The sequence below is a fragment of the Melanotaenia boesemani genome, chromosome 2 (genome assembly GCF_017639745.1).
Source record: "Melanotaenia boesemani isolate fMelBoe1 chromosome 2, fMelBoe1.pri, whole genome shotgun sequence".
Classification (NCBI taxonomy): domain Eukaryota; kingdom Metazoa; phylum Chordata; class Actinopteri; order Atheriniformes; family Melanotaeniidae; genus Melanotaenia; species Melanotaenia boesemani.
This window is the reverse complement of record NC_055683.1, coordinates 27788981-27805114: the sequence shown is the minus strand read 5'-3', so window position 1 is coordinate 27805114 and position 16134 is coordinate 27788981. Positions and strand designations below refer to the sequence as shown.

At 37.9% G+C, this 16134-nt stretch overlaps 2 protein-coding genes across 4 annotated transcripts; one reads left to right on the top strand and one right to left on the bottom strand.

The window, feature by feature from the left end:
* Positions 1 to 1297: 1297 nt before the first annotated feature.
* On the top strand, positions 1298 to 8010 carry LOC121653070. 3 transcript variants are annotated; one of them, XM_042006279.1, is made up of 6 exons: positions 1298 to 1343; positions 3398 to 3522; positions 4349 to 4501; positions 5167 to 5226; positions 5748 to 5811; positions 6041 to 8010. In XM_042006279.1, the coding sequence occupies exons 2-6, from the start codon at positions 3517 to 3519 to the stop codon at positions 6394 to 6396; spliced, it is 639 nt and encodes a 212-aa protein (XP_041862213.1). In that variant the 5' UTR covers positions 1298 to 1343; positions 3398 to 3516; the 3' UTR covers positions 6397 to 8010. The 3 variants fall into 3 exon arrangements, with proteins under 3 accessions (XP_041862213.1, XP_041862229.1, XP_041862220.1); XM_042006295.1 differs by lacking the exon at positions 3398 to 3522 and having other exon boundaries at positions 1306 to 1343; XM_042006286.1 differs by lacking the exon at positions 1298 to 1343 and having other exon boundaries at positions 3382 to 3522.
* Positions 8011 to 10969: 2959 nt separating this feature from the next.
* tnfsf14 (TNF superfamily member 14) lies at positions 10970 to 13467 on the bottom strand. The gene is made up of 4 exons (XM_042006232.1): positions 13178 to 13467; positions 11645 to 11681; positions 11492 to 11560; positions 10970 to 11381 (listed from the first exon to the last, which is right to left on the bottom strand). Exons 1-4 carry the CDS (start codon positions 13403 to 13405, stop codon positions 10996 to 10998), a joined length of 720 nt encoding a protein of 239 aa, XP_041862166.1. The 5' UTR covers positions 13406 to 13467; the 3' UTR covers positions 10970 to 10995.
* Between the last annotated feature and the right edge of the window lie 2667 nt (positions 13468 to 16134).

Here is a 16134-nt window from a genome sequence, read left to right as displayed (position 1 = left end):
AAACTGTGTGACTGGTGCTGTCCACTCAGCCATTAAACAGTCCCACCCGTGTCAGGACATGTCCTATATCCAGCTTTTACTGTTCAATGGATCGGTTTATAGAAAATAACATTTTTATTTATTTGACTGTTTTAACCAGTGAAACTTTTAACTGTTTTTTTCTTTTACATTACTTAGTGAGTCATACAAATTTAACTTTGAAAGCAAGCATATTTCCATGTGCGCTTCAAAATATAGCTACAAAAGTCTAAAACAATTAGATCTTTACAGAATGGTTGAGTTACACTCAATACACTAAAACATGATGTAGACCTAATTCTACTGTCACAGTAGGCCTATACAATGTCTTATGTCCAAATCAACCTGCAAAGACTATTTCTGATTAGCTTTTTACAAAATCTTGTCTCACAGAGTCTTAGAGACTTTTGGAGTTATCCTGCCACCTGCTGAAAACATACAGGCTGTTGCAACATAGGCAGTGAATTGTTGCACAGTACTGTAGTAAGAGCTTCAGAACATCATTATTTTCAAGATCAGTTCATTTTTGTGACTATTTGCTTGTTTGATAAATCTGCATGTTTTAAAATGTTGACATAGGAAATAACAATTGATCAATTTGATCAATCATTTCAGCTCCAAATATAGTATTCCAGTTTCAAGATTCAGGAGTCAAGATTCCAGCTTTTTATTGTCAGTTTCTGCAGTATGTGAGTACATACACAAGAATTGAAAAGAACGTTTCTCTCCAGCCCACAGTGCAAAAATACACAGAGAAAAAGAACAGCATGCAAATAATACAAGAGTTTTAAAAAATACTATAGAAAAGAGTATGTCTATGAATTTATACATTCCTATACACATGCAAACCAATTTCATAGCATTTATAATTGCCTATGTACAAGCTGGGTCTATGGGATCTTCAAATCCAACCAGAAAGTGGGAAAATTAACTTTGCACAAAAAGTAAGAAATTTGTGTTTGGTCAGTTATTTATTGCATTTTTCAACCAGTTAGTAAGGCCTCACTGACTAAGTGAGGGATCATGCATTACATGAAATGCTGATTTTCATGATAATCATTCTTCTTCTTTTTTTTTTAACCTGTCCTATCCAGTGTCATGAAAGCAGAATGATGGTCTGGTTGCTGTATTGTGCTGAACAAGTTTACTCTGTCAAAACGAGCCTTTTGGTTATGAGGCTTCCCCTGAATCTTAAATGTTCTTTATTAATATTTTAAAATATGTTTTTGCTTATAACAGCTGGACCGGCCCGGTGAAAAAGAGGGAAAAATGTGGATAGAGGAGAAATAGGAAGAGAAAAGATATAAAGAAGAACAAAGCAAAAGGTAGAAAACAATCAACAACATCTGCAATCAAACCTAAACAGAAAAACTAACAGCTGCTGCACCTGTAAAGAAACAGTAGACGTCGAAAATGCTGCTAAAATAACACAACAGAAAATCTATAGTCTGTGTGTAGGGGTGTGGGTGTGTATGTAGGTATGTGTACTAAACATTAGGGGTGAGTTGTGTTGAGTGATCATGCAAATACAGCCGCACCCCCTCCAAGGATCAGAGACACAGTGAGAGGGCCCCAAACTCCTGCAGCCAGCAGCTACCCCAGAGAACAGAACCAAGACAGCCCACCACAGGAACGGCAATGCGTCCGGACAGAAAGAGGCAGAGGAAGGCCGCAGCCAGAGCCCCTAGGCTCCACCCCTCACCCAGAGGGCAGGGAGTCCCAGACAGCCACATCAACAAACAACCAAACACCTGCACTTCATCCATTTTGTCCATCCATACCCACTTCCAGATGCAATCACCCCTCACCAGTGTTAAAAACAGACACCTATACAGACACACACATTTACAGCGTCACCCGGGGATCCATTTAAGTAATGGCATGTAACCCCCCTCTCAGAAGCACAGTACCCCGTGAACCCAGGGAGGCCAGCCCCCAGCAGTGATCCCAAGCCAGGACCCCAAGCCAGCAGACCAAACCATTCCCCGCCCAAGGCAGCTACTAGGAAACAGGAGTGAAACAGGGGTGAAGGAAGTCACCCACTCAGTCACCCGCCCTACACTCTCAACTCTTGATTTTAACTTAAAACTCTTTGTGACCTCAGATGAGGAAAATGAAAGTGTCAGAAGAAGAAAAAAGGAAATGAAATTTAAAAAAAAAAATGCAGTTACTGGTTAGATCATATTCCATTTTAAACTTTCCTCTATGTAGTTTCTTTCTTTCATTGTCAGCCATAAGAATGATTGACCTGCATAGTACCAAAAAATGACCATATCCTCTATTTTCCACTTTTTAATGCCTTAATGGGTAATTCATAATCATGTGTATTAACCAAACTGATTTTTTACAGCTGTTCATAAGATTATAACTGTAGGCTCTTTTGGAAACTCCTCAATAATGCAGCAATAATAATGAGTGGAACTCAACTTTAATTTATTTTAGTGACATACAGTCTTACAGTTTTGCACATACTGTCTGATAAAAATGATGATACTTAATAAAAATATGGTTATTTCTTATTTTGTATCAGCTTCTATTGTTATATAACATCACAGGCCTATGTTTTGTACTTTACTTACCTTCATCCACTAGATGGCTGTAAATCATCATAGTGCAGGGACACAATTAGAGGAAGTAACTGCATTGTACATCAAGAACACTCATTGAGTGTTGGATTTAAAATGGCTGGAGGATACAAGAATTAGCTCTTTAGTGGTTGGGTATTATTTGGTACAATGCATTTAGAGACATTCTGTTAAACACGATGTTAACATAAAAAAATTCTGTTAATATATCCAGATTTAATGTTTAGCAGATACATATTTTAGAGGCAACCTGACATTTACATACTGGTGCTATGTCACATCATTCATGTTATGACCAGTTGTTACCAATAATAATTTAGTCCATTTTCAGAGTTATCCACCCTCAACTGATCCACTATTTATAAAGGCTTGGATGTTATTTCTACACATTAGTATCATGTGGTTTCCTCTGTTTTAGTCAAATGAAACAGTGACTAATTCTGGGTAATGCCATTTGATTTAGGTTTTGTTTAGAAAGCGTTGCATCACTAGAAAATCCTGATGTAAGCTGCAAACGGCGCTGAGACAAGAGTGTTTCCCACCACATTCCCAGAATTTTACTCATAGACATAAGGAACTTCTGACTGTTTGTGGCTGACTCACAGGAATACAACTGTCCTTTTTTCTTCCTTTTTTTGCCTTCAGAAAATGAATACATAAATGATTGAATGAACAAATGAATAAAAAAAATTGACTTTAATATCAAGTCAGTAACAGGTCTGGGCATGTTTTTTGGTTTGTTTTGTTTTTGTTTTTTTTTCCTCACTGCACTGTCCTGATGACAAAAACCTGAGGAGTGTGATGACGCATACCTGAACCAGAACCCATCCTGTTTTACCGCCATGAAACTTTCCCCAAACAAAGAGCAAACGGAGAAAGTGAAACCACATTTACTGACCTCAAGCACAATTAGATGCAGGTGGGGCTTTCAGGAGTAAACAACATATTGACACATTTTGCTAGTTTCAATGCTTTTCTGGTTTCTGACATTTAACTGGATGCTGTCTTCTGTTCCCTTGCACTGAAAGATTAGAGATGTGATATAGATCACGCTGTTGACTAATTGTGTTATTGTATGTACAGTAAATATACTGTCATGACAATTCTACTGATAAACTGTTGAATCAGCAATTTTTTGCTGAAAAACTAGTTTTTATATTTAGAAATCTTCAATTATTTCATGTTGGACATTAGATTATTGTTTAACTGCTTCCATTAACCATCTTTACATTATCTTGATCCAGGGAAATATAAACAATAATTTATTCAATAAAAGCACATGTTTATGGAAGTGGAAAAATGAAAACAAGAAGTAAGTGATGACTTTTTAGTGCAGGATATATTATTCACACAATGGTCATAATAAATAAGGAACTGAGAGGCTCTTTCTCTTTTTTTTTTCATGTTAGTAAAATAATGTCAAAGTTTAAGCCTCCTTCCATCTCTCCCTGTAGTTACATTTGTTCCTCCTTTTTGGGTGAGTGGGAGGAAAGGGCCAACCCCTAGACATGCTATATAATCTGGGCCTGATGTCAGTGAGCCTTCTCTAACATACAGGGGAAAGTACCATTTGGATTACTCTGTTCTATAGAGCACTGCAGAACACAGTCAGACATTAAAACATCCTTATCATATGAACGCACTGAGCTCAGGAAGCGAACACACTCTGCTTGGGTGAACAATAGAGGAAACTCGGGACCTGTGCATCTGTCATATCTTAACATCTGTCTTCCTGCGCTCCCCAGGCTCAAACCTCTCTGTACACCATCGTCGGACGGACAATGCCACAGCATACACAGCATTCCTTGGTCTATATCCTCCTGATGTGGACCACCCTCAATACCATAATTCAGGTTATATTCATCACCCTCTTCTTCACTGTGGGACGAAATGAACTGGTGAGACTTTTTAAATTAACTTCACATTCACTTTACATCAGTGTTACAGTGTATTAGGATATTTAATGATGAGATATAAACCATATTGTTTATACTTTTTCACATTTGAATTTATTAACAACCAGTTTCAGTACTGATGAGATGAATTACCTGTTTAGTGGATCTGTTCTTTCATGTGGTTTCTCTAGTAGCACAGCTGGTGAGAAAAACACCTGTATATGTGGTCTGCAGCTGGTTACAGACCCTTGTCGTAACGCCCACATAGTGAAAGGGGTTTTTTAAATAGTGTTCAAATAGAAACGTTTGTTTTTCATCAGTCCTTTTTCCACAGAAAATGAAAAGAGGTACAAAAACAAAGCAATAGTGAAGTATTTTAGAGGTAGTTAAGCTTTATAGGAGGTCTATAACCAAACATATTTTAGTGTTAGAAAATATTCTACAGGAAAATGTTTCTCTGTATAATGTTTCTAATTACAGACCATGACGAACTGTTTCCATGACAAAACACATAGAATTATCTTTGTTGTTTTAATGCCATTTTGAGAACTTGAGTTGGCTTTTGGCACCCACAGTTTAGATCAACTTTCACTTGTTGACACTTTTTTTAAAACCATTTTTGTATCATATATCCTGAGTATATTTTGTGCTTCTGTTTCCTCTTCCAGTCTCTGAACAGTAGCACCCACAGTAGCACTATAGAACCAAAGCACAATACGCAATCCCAGGTATGCAATACTTCTTCTGTAAGATAACCACAGTTTCAAACTGTGTGCCTCATTGACCTCACTGTGTTAAGTTATTCACTCCATTAATCTAAATAAACATTGTCTTGCTGTTAAAAATGTCAAGCTTTTAGTTTTTATATATTTAGAGTCCCAGTGCTGTAGACAAAAACAAATTTTACAGCAAAAGCACATCAATCTCAAATTGCTCCCATTTCTTTTTGAGTTTCTTATGTCAGTCTAACCACCTTCCTCACCTCTTGGAGGAAGCACAGTGACGTCATTGCCACATTCGGGGAAATGCCACTAAACTAAAATGTTGTCTCTTCATTTTTTTTTTTCTTGTTTTCCTTCTGAAGATAGTGCATGATGTATTCCACTCTCACTTTGAAAGTGGAGGTGTTAGTCTAATCACCAAGTTAAATAAAAGTGATCTTTTAGCTGGTTTGTGTGTCACTGTGGAAGCTATTATTGTATCACATTTAAAGATAGTATTTTGAACATATCTTGTTTCATCTCAACAGAGTCCTTCCCACGGTGGGCTTATCTTAGGTGAAGGCAAAATGATCACCTTTAAGGCTACTGACGGTAAAGCCTCCCTTTATTAATATGAAATATTGTGTGAAAATGAGACAATTTGTTAACAAGACGAGGTATGTTGTCAGAAGAAATGTGATTAAAGCTAAAACTATTTGATAAAATGCAATGACCACTAACTACAGCATGCTGTTGTTTAATGTGAAATTTTCTCTCTGAATTTGTACTTTTCAAGGCAGCCAAATTCACAACTAACAACAGCTTTTTTTGTCATCCACAGCTAAAAGTGTTGTAACATGGGTTGCAAAAAATCCAAATACATATGTGATCTCAGACTCAGGAAAAGATCTCCAGATACTAAAGGATGGACATTATTTCCTCAATCTCCGAGTGACATTGGAAGCGAACAGAGGAGTAAATAGCTCGGAGCATACAGTAAAACTGATGTGGGACAACAATGAAGTTGTGCTGGAGGGCTGGATTAACACAATAACAAAGAGTACAGGTGTCCTCAGCAAGGTGCAGAATCTGTCTGCTGGAAAACGTTTGACAGTCAGGATTGAGCCACCATCTAGTTATGTTGATACCACTGAATCAGTGACCCACCTGGATATCATCTTTATGAACAAACCCTAAATGTAGTCTTAACTTCCCGGTCTGTTTGGCATGATATCTGGACCCCCCCCCCCCCACACAGACAGTAGTGATTGTACTTATTGGGACCTTGGATAATCAAATCACTAAACTGCCTTTTTGCAAAGAGAGTAAGAATCAGAGAATGAATGAATCCATTGGTTTCAATACAGATTTGTTTTTTGTTTTTGTTTTTGTTTTTTTTTTATGTTGTTTTTATGTCATGGTTTTACCCACAGGGTAGGTACAAACCTCTCACATTTCAAGTCAGGTTCATTGGAAAATCAACCTTTCAAAAGGATTTTATGACTTATGTCCTGTCTAATTGTGTTAATTAAGTAGATGCTACTGGACAGCAGCTCCAGAATTAAACCGAAGCTGGCTTCATCACTACAAATCTGTTACATGTAAAAATACAACGGGGGGGGGTTCCTTAATATTCCTCGACTGAAGAACCAAATCTGGATTGTTTTATAACTCATTAGATCTAGTTTTACTTAATCCTTTGATCAATGTGTCTATTTCTTAGACCTATTCTGTAAAATAGTAAAACCCTTAATGAACTGATTACATCTCTGCAACAGAGATGTAATCAGATGATTTGAACACAGTTGGAGTCATAGTAAAGGGAACATTGGTTAAGACATGTAAATGTCTTTATATATAGATTACTGGTGAAAAGATGAAGATCTCACACGGCACAAAAAGATTTCAGGCTTGTCAAAAGCAAACAAACAACAACCAAAAGCAATGGCTGTAGCTCGAAACCTCTCTCAAATCATAGAGAATATGTGAACATTTTCTCTGCAAAGGCCAACTCTGATAAAGTAAAGCAGATCAAAATGAGAGAGGTTTTAGTACATTTAGTATAGGCAAGGTCTCCAAGTGGCCATTTTGGCATCCTCTGTTCTCAAAGTCCCCCAGTAGGGGGATGTCATGATTTAAAAGCTTAACCACTTACATTTATTTCCTGGTTTGAATTTCTTATATTTAAATTACTTTACTCAAAGAATGTTTATTTTGTGGTTCCACATTTATTGTCAGAAAACTTTTTTTCTGCCAAATGATTGTATTTGCACACCTCCTTCCTGCTGATTTCTGATGTGTTTCTTAATGTGTTTTGATCTGTGAGAATTTATATATTTATATCATGTTTATTTATTTGTAGACCCAAATGTACAGCATAGACAGTATGTGTAGGAAAATTCCACCAAAACATTTAGATGATATTCACTGAATGTTTGACACGGTGCAACAAAATGTGTTACTTTGGAGCATCCATTATGTCATCTTTATTTGTCAGTCTTTGGAATATATTTACAATGTTTTCCTTTAAGTCATACTAGAGAGCTTAAAATGGAAGTTATGAATGGCTGTTATTTAAGAATATTTTGTTTGTTTTAACATAATATAATGGGATTTTATTTGGTTTTCACAGTCTGTAATTTATATGTCCTCCATTATGATAACAAATAACTCTTTTAAGGGGGTGATTTGACTAAACAAACCTTCAAAATCTAAATTATATATGCTAGGATACAAAGAATAAATATTTGGATAACACATTATGATACAGGAAATCTAAAGTCACGGTGGTTAATGTGGAAGGTTTCATGTGTGAAGAGATGTTTAAAAGAATATTTGTTTTCATCATAAATAAACATATTATTTTCTATATGCTTTGTATTACACTTGATTATCTTAAAAGCTCCATTATAGAGCTAAATTAAATTCTCATCAGTGATTTAGTGCTTTCAATTGTGAGTCATTTTTAGAGACCCTTGATTTAAAGTGAAAGTAAGAGGTCATAAGTTAAAAGTAGGATGCAAAAGAATTACTAACAGAAAGATGAAAAAGGACCTCCCTGTCTCATACTGTCGAAGAACATGCCCTCCAGGCAGAGCACAAGAAACTTGTGTCTCTTATACATAAACATCCATTATCAAATCTACTGACCCACATCACAGGGATGAAAAAAGTTACAGAAAAGTTCACTGGAACACAATAATCAAAGCCAAGAGACATATTTTCCAAGGTTCATCTGAGAAGTTTTCTTTGTCAAACCTCAGCCACAGTCCCATATCTGTCTCTGCTCACTCACTCAACTGTTGCCACCACAGCTTTCGATTACACCAAATTGAGGTCCAATACATTCAATTTAAATGCATATTACAGAAATACCCAGTTATCACTACCCACTCTGTCTCATGTATTAGAGGCATTTGTGCCGGTTGGTTTCTTCCTACTCTCGTTTTCCACAGTGTTGAGGTGAGTTCAAAGTCCACATGTAGATTAGCTGCAGCTTCTGTGATCATTTTCACATAATTTTACCTTTGTAACTCTCTTATAGAAATGAGTGTAATAATATTTAACAGAGTTCAAGATGTCTATGGTGTCTTTGGTAGAAGCAACATCAGAAATCCAGCTGCATTTTTATTATAGTTATTAAGTGAGTGCAGGAAACGGTTTTGTAACGTAAGCATGAAGTGGAGCCTCTCAGTGATTTTCCCCTGTCAAATGTCAGGTTTCTTCTGTTTTCCCTGTGATCAAGAGTCCAACACAAGGGGACAGCATTTAGCTGTAAACTGTTTTCAGCATACCATTGGCCACCTCTTTCATTTTTGTTTTAATCATTAATGTAGCTTTTTAGTTATTGCATGCTGGATAATGTTTAAAAAGGAGCCTTTAATCTTCACAAAGAGGTATACAAAGACTGACAGTGTCTCAGAAGATTTCTATCTGCTTTATTGGAAAATGTTTTCGTATATGGAAGTGAGTTTCGGGTTTCAGTAACTGAAGACAGAAAACTTTCATCCCACACACATAATCTTTAAAAGTCATGTCTAATTTGAAGTTAACTGATGATCTGGCGTGAATCCCAACCACACAGATGATACTACGGCTCCCCTCCTTCGTGAGTGTCGTCTCGCACACCTCACAGCTAGCACTGGAAGATTATGACTCATACGTGATCATGCAAGTAGACGGTGCAAAACATCTGAGCAAAGGCCAAAAATGATGTGACCATGTTGACTAATAAGGTTGTGTTTAACAGCCAGAGCCTCTGTGGTTGAAAGCGTTTTCTTCATTTTAACACTGTTTATGACGTGAGGAAATTAATTTGATTTTTATGTAATAATACTTTCACTCAAACACACACACACTCGTAGTCCTGCAACAGAGCATTTTCACCAGTCATCACACCCCAGTCTGGGGTTGGAAAATACATCAAGCAATTTGCTGCTGACACCACCCTCCCACCCCCCGTTCTATACCACTTCCTCTTCAGTTTACAAATATACAAATATCTAAGTATGTGGGCGTTTTCATGAGCAGCTTCTTCGAACAGTGACAGATGAAAGGAAAGTGTAAAATTGTAACAGTGGCAGTGTGACAGATGTAAAGAAGATAAAAAGCCCTTCAAAGGGTGATGAAGCTTTTTGTTGGCACAGATCTTATCTACTCACTTGTCGCCAAGGAGATTTAATGAATCACAGTAAATACAATGCAGGACCAGAATGAGTGGAGGCCACATGACAGACCTACAGACCCTCCTGGCCATGAAATGAAGAAAATTTGGCATCCACATTGAGCTAATCCTCTGTAAAGACAACTTTACAGATGGAAAGCATTCAGGTCACATTATGAAACATTTTAGATATATGTCACTGTGGTCATAAAAAGTACACTGTGTGTTGTGTGGTTAGAGAATGAAGGTGACAAGCTTGCAGCTATGAGACCACTTTGCCTTTAGCACTTGCCTGACATGACAGGAAGTGAATTCATTTCAAATACAAGACCAAAAAAATAAATAAAAAAATAAAAAAAAAGATCTAAGAAAACCCAATAAGACAATGTATTTTATTTCATAACATCACTTTTGCATAAATACAACACATTTCATACATTTTCTTGAAGCAATAAATGATAAATGGTCTGTACTTATATAGCGCTTTTATCCGAAGTGCTTTACATATACGTTACATTCACCCATTCACACACACATTCACACACTGATGGCGGAAGCTGCCATGCAAGGCACTCAACCACGACCCATCAGGAGCAATTTGGGGTTCGGTGTCTTGCTTAAGGACACCTCGACATGAGTCCAATGGGCCGGAATCGAACTGGCAACCCTTGGGCTGCAGGACAACCAATAAATAAGTATTGTGCATTTTGTATTAAAGCAAAGATTAAAAGATGTGCAGGATTAAAGTTTAAACTTTTTATTTTTGCTTTAAGCATGTAAATTATATACAGTATATATTCCTTTCAAAATATCAAGACTGAAGAGTAAAAATTCTGTCATTATTTAAAAAAAAATCTGGGGTTTAACTTAAGGTAGGTATAAAAGAAAGTTTTAAAAAGCGTTTCAAAGCTGTGTTTTACTGTTGAGGCTGAAAACCTTCCCCAGCACACAGGAAGCAACCAACACAGCTGAGCTCCTCATAACATGCAACGTCATAATGAGCATTTAACACCTGCCTTTTCTCATCATTTTCAAAGAAAAAATCAAAAATCCCTGAGAAGAGTCCTACAACTTAGTATTATTCCAAGCATTTTGATTCATGTAAAAAAAAAAACAAAAAAAAAAACTTATATCTATATCATATATGCACCGAAGATGTTCTCAGATGGGTCAGATCGCACTATTTTTGCAGTGTTACTGACATTCACATAAAGAGCATCATTTTTGTAAAGATGAAACACTCCACCCAGATAACTGTTGGACTGTGTTATGCTCAACGCTGGAGAGATTTTCCTGGACTGCAGGAGGGTCAGGTATTCCCCAGCAAATCTTTCTGTGTGCAAATTAACAAAATGATGGAAAAGACCTCTGTCTGAGAAGAGAATCTTGGAGTAGACATAATAGTAACCCTCTTCCAGGATGATTAGATTTCTGTTCTTGTAGCTCATTTCATGGAGGAGAGGGTCTGCAACTATACTCCATGCCAAGACATGTTTGCTGTGAGTTGCATCTGGTCCATCTAGAATATATATTTAAAAAAAAAACTTTTAGCCGGGGTAGAGGGTTTATTTACTGTCTTGGTATTATAGTGAGCCTTTTGTTAACAGAAGAGAGAAAAGGTGGATTTACCTGTTAGATGGGCAACTGGTTTGGAAGGAAGAACATTGCGGCTGGGACGTTTAGTGGGAGAGACATCACCTGTTTGGAGAGCAGATATAAAACGTAAGAATGTGGAAAAAGAAACAGAATATATTTGGGATTTGTGTAAAAATTAAGACATACTTGCAATGAGCATAGAGGATAATGATGCTTCATTGGCCTGGAATGGAGAACAGAAAGTAAAACACAATGGTTCAGCTTAATGTTGGGTCTGTAGACATGTTTTCAATTGCAAGCATGCAAATGCAGATTTGTCACCTTTCATGGAAATGTGACCAAGTCGAGGGCTATTTTCTTGTAGGTGGAAAGGGTAGACTTTAATCACGATACAAGAAAAAGACCACTTCCTTGCAACGTCCCCTATTTGCACAGCATGCAGTGTCTTTACTGGTATCTGTTCAGTTACCCTCCCCCATTTCCAAAACTCTGTGACTTCTGCCCTCACACAGGTAATCAGCGTTGCAAAAAAAGCTCCATCATAGCATTACGCAGACAAATGACTATATCTATAATCACTGAGTATCAAGAGTGCATGTCCCTGACCCTCACAGACGACAATAACTTCTTAGTACATAAATCAGATTTTGGTGTTCTTCTCCATCTCTGTCCTGCCCTCTTCCCCTTTGCAAATACTTCATAAGCAGTTTTTGAAGAAAAAAAAACCCATTCACATGATTGAGGTAATAAAAAGAAGTTTAGTTTCTGTCATGTGAGAGCTTCACTTTATTGTCGCCTTTGCTTTAGAATCTCCAGACATAAATGTTAGGTAAAGAGACTTGCTATAACAAAGCCATATCACACAATGACACTGAGAACATTTCTGATCTCAGACTGGTTTTTAAGTGGTTGGAGTTTCCACCTTGAAAATGCTGTACAACCATGATGATGAAGCAGACAATTTCCCCACACTTACCATGTGACGTGTAGCATTCAAAAGTTAAGGGAAAAATGGTAACTGCTCCCTCATTTTTAACTTGTGCTTTAAACTTGATTAAAAATAATACCTCTATATCAGGGATCACCAACTCCGGACCTCTTGAGCCAGTGTCCTGCAGGTTTTCAGTATCTCCATACTGCAGCACACCTGACTCAAATAATGGGTCGTTAAGAGACTGGTGTAGACCTTAACTACTGACTATTTCATTTGAATAAGGTGTGTTGCAGCAGGGATGCAGTGAAAACCTGCAGGACACTGGCTCAAGAGGTCCGGAGTTGGTGATCCCTGCTCTATATGATGGAATTTTGATATATCCTAAGTACCTCTCTCATTGGCAACATATTACGTACATGAAATATGTTTCATACAACTTGCTTTTTGTTATAAACCAGGTTATTGCATTGTTTAATATGTGGTACAAGGTTAGGTATAATAACATACCTAAGTAAGTAACATACAGATTCTGATTAAGATTTTTTTTTAACTACAGTTTAAGAGAAATTTAAATCTATTTGTCATACAAATCCAGTCACAATGACATAAAGCATGATAAAATGGCAATTGAAAGAAATTCAATGTGAAAATACAGAGTGAGTTTAAATGAGTAATTATGATTAAAAGTGACATTTAGTTCAAAAGGAAAATGTAATGGAACAAAAACTAAAAAAAAAGAAAGTGAGAAAGTGAGGATGAGAGTTTGCTAAGCAGGTGATACTTACAGATTCAGCTTTGTAGAGCCGATAAATCAGACAAGCTTCAACAGCCATGCCGCACAATGCCAGGCTCACGAGCAGGAACAATGTGGTTTGCGCCGGCCCGATACTTCGTCTCCGTGGCTTCAGCCTTGGCGGGATTGGGTGCTGTGTTGCATGGGTGTCCACCACATACACCGAGGGATAACCACCCTCAGACGCATACTGTGTGTTGTTTGGAGATTTGGAAAACATTTCAGTGTAGAACTATCCTCAGGAGGAGGTCAAGGCTGTTAGTTCAAAGGCGCTGCAAAGATCAAAAGAAAGCAGAGAGACAGAGAGATGTGAAAAAGTTGCAAATGGGTGGGCTCACTTCTGGTTTGTTCAGAAAGGGAGGGGCGCAGTCAGATGAAGACTAGATTAGAATGATGAAACCTTATGATGTATCACCTCAGCACATGCAAAGGCTTCCAGAGACTCACTGTAACTGTAATTATGTAACTGTGGCATCAAAATGAAACTCTTTTTTTTAATCAACTCTTTACTTGACAAGTCCTAAAGTAGATCAGAATGAATAAGTGTAAGACCAATGCATTTCAATCTCCTCTTCACACCCCTCCCACTTTACTGCAAGAACAATGTAGAAGAATCTCCATTCACATTTCCTTTTGCATATGCGTTAATTTTCTTTTGTCTTTAAGTCACTGACGTGTGTGTAATATGCATATCAGTCACTACTTTTTAACTTTTACTTTGGCAAGCAAAGAGTTGTCTTTGTTTGATAATCTGCAGCGAACATGAAAACAGGTAGTAGTGACAGAACTGTTGTCAGAAGTGGAAGCATATAGAATGAAAGCTCGTATAGCTAAATAAAGCAGCTATGAGCATTACTGTAATGAGTGGAACTGGTTAATTTATTTTCTCCTCTCCTCTGTCTTCTAATTAATGAATATTGGCAATTAATAACCAACTAAGCTCTGTCATATCTTAAAGATCCCATGGCACCATTTACCCAATCCAAATGATTGCAAGGGTTTATTCTGGTTCCTGGATTTTTTAGAAAGAAGCCAGACGAGGTGGCTCGGGCATCTGGACAGGGTGCCTTCCTCCCGGTGGAACATTCCAGGCACGTCCCCCTGGGAGGAGGCCCCGAGGAAGACCCAGGACATGCTGAAAGGATATCTCTCTGCTGGTCTGGGAACGCCTCAGGATCCCCCCAGACAAGCTGGTGAATGTGGCCGGGGAGAGGCTTCCCTGTTTAGGCAGCTGCCCCTGCAACCCAACCCCAGATAAGGGGAATGGATGGATGGATGGATGGATGGATGGATGGATGGATGGATGGATGGATGGATGGATGGATGGATGGATGGATGGATGGATGGATGGATGGATGGATGGATGGAAGAAAAAAAAGTGATCTTTTAGCCTATTTTTTTTCTGTGGATCTCAGTGCCATTTTGAATTTGGAGGACAGCCAAGCTGTCCACTTTTTAAGATCAGGTGGAAAACTTTCCTTAAGCCTGAAGCTTTAAGGCTGGTTCCTGAACTGTGATATAGTTAAGCTGCCACAAGCTCTTTGTTGCCTTTGTCGAGGTTGATTTACTTCTCAGCTCACACAATGTGTTTTACTTAGATATTAAGTGAATGATAATACTTTCTGCTCCGTTATGGAAAGCATGATTGTTGTCATCATTAGGCATTTCCCACACTTACTCAGAGTGATGAAGTACCAGGTTAGTGTGTACCCATCACTACATTTGTTTTTCTCTTGTAGTTGGTGCTTTTTCTGTACCCCTGCAGGAATCTCTGGATCTGGGGCTGTATGTTTTGACTCAAACTGTCTTTAAAGTTCTTGTTTTCTTTCCATCTTTCCCTCAGTTGTTTGAGGAAGTCAGCTATGGAGCTCTAGAACTTGCAACCCATGCAGGCCCAAACTGTAGTGATGTGTGAATCAACGCTCATACATCAATACTTCTGACATGAGATATTTCTGGTCTAGAATCGATTCTCATATCAAAACATCAATTTGGGGTAAATGTGTAGTTTTACTATTTACAGGAACCTAGTGGAAAGTAAATCTACTATCTGGATCTTGTCTAAATCATATCCCGGTAGGTGGGAACTTCTTGTGCCTTTCATAGTCATGTCTAAAATATGGCACAATGTGAGTCACAGCAGCATGCTGCTCACTAGCTCACTGACAAGCTCAGCACTTACTCAGTTGATCCAGCTGATAACGATGGCTGAATGCAATCACAAACATGTATGGCGCTATTTCAGCTCCACAAGCAACAACACCATATGTTATCGATGTGGGGAGAGAGTGAGATATTGTGGCAACGCCACAAACCTTGTTAAACATCTGAGAATCAATTCTAACACAAAATGTAATCAGATTATGTTGAGGGGATTTACAGAGAAGGGCAGGAGTTGCTAGGGTGAGACAAATCACCCGCTTGATATACTTTGGGGCTCTAGGCAGGCACTGCTACTTTTTATTTCTATTTTCCAAATAAATCAAGTTTTTCTACAAAGTATTGGTATCATATTAGTATTGTCTATACCAGGCCGAATTTTACTTGGTATTGGATCAAAAAGGACGCTAGTGATATCGCACATCACTATCAAGCTGCACACTCACACGTGGAACTCCCACTCCAAGCTTTATACTGGAAATCCCTCCTACAAGACAAACTGCCATTAACTGACATGAACTTTAATGATTCAAGTAATAGTCACATGACATGTATCTGCATCAAATTACCAATAAAACTAGTCAAGACACAAATATTCAAAATGCATGTAGGTCTTTTGATAGAGATTTTTTGTTATATCAATAAGATCATCCCTACATAGTGGCTCTGCCATGGTGCACGTTTCTGGACGCACTCCATTTTGGTTTAAAGGCCTGACCAGCAAACTGCATGAAAATGCAACAGAAGGAAACAGACACGTAGTGACATCGGCCTTTCAATCAATATTCT

Coding starts and splice junctions, on each gene's coding strand:
- LOC121653070 (XM_042006279.1), top strand. Junction 4,502..5,166: donor CTGTGGGACGAAATGAACTG/GTGAGACTTTTT, acceptor TTCCTCTTCCAG/TCTCTGAACAGTAGCACCCA. Junction 5,227..5,747: donor AGCACAATACGCAATCCCAG/GTATGCAATACT, acceptor TCATCTCAACAG/AGTCCTTCCCACGGTGGGCT.
- tnfsf14 (XM_042006232.1), bottom strand. CDS start 13,405: ATGTTTTCCAAATCTCCAAACAACACACAGTATGCGTCTGAGGGTGGT. Junction 11,561..11,644: donor ATCCTCTATGCTCATTGCAA/GTATGTCTTAAT, acceptor CTCTCCAAACAG/GTGATGTCTCTCCCACTAAA. Junction 11,382..11,491: donor ACCAGTTGCCCATCTAACAG/GTAAATCCACCT, acceptor TATATATTCTAG/ATGGACCAGATGCAACTCAC.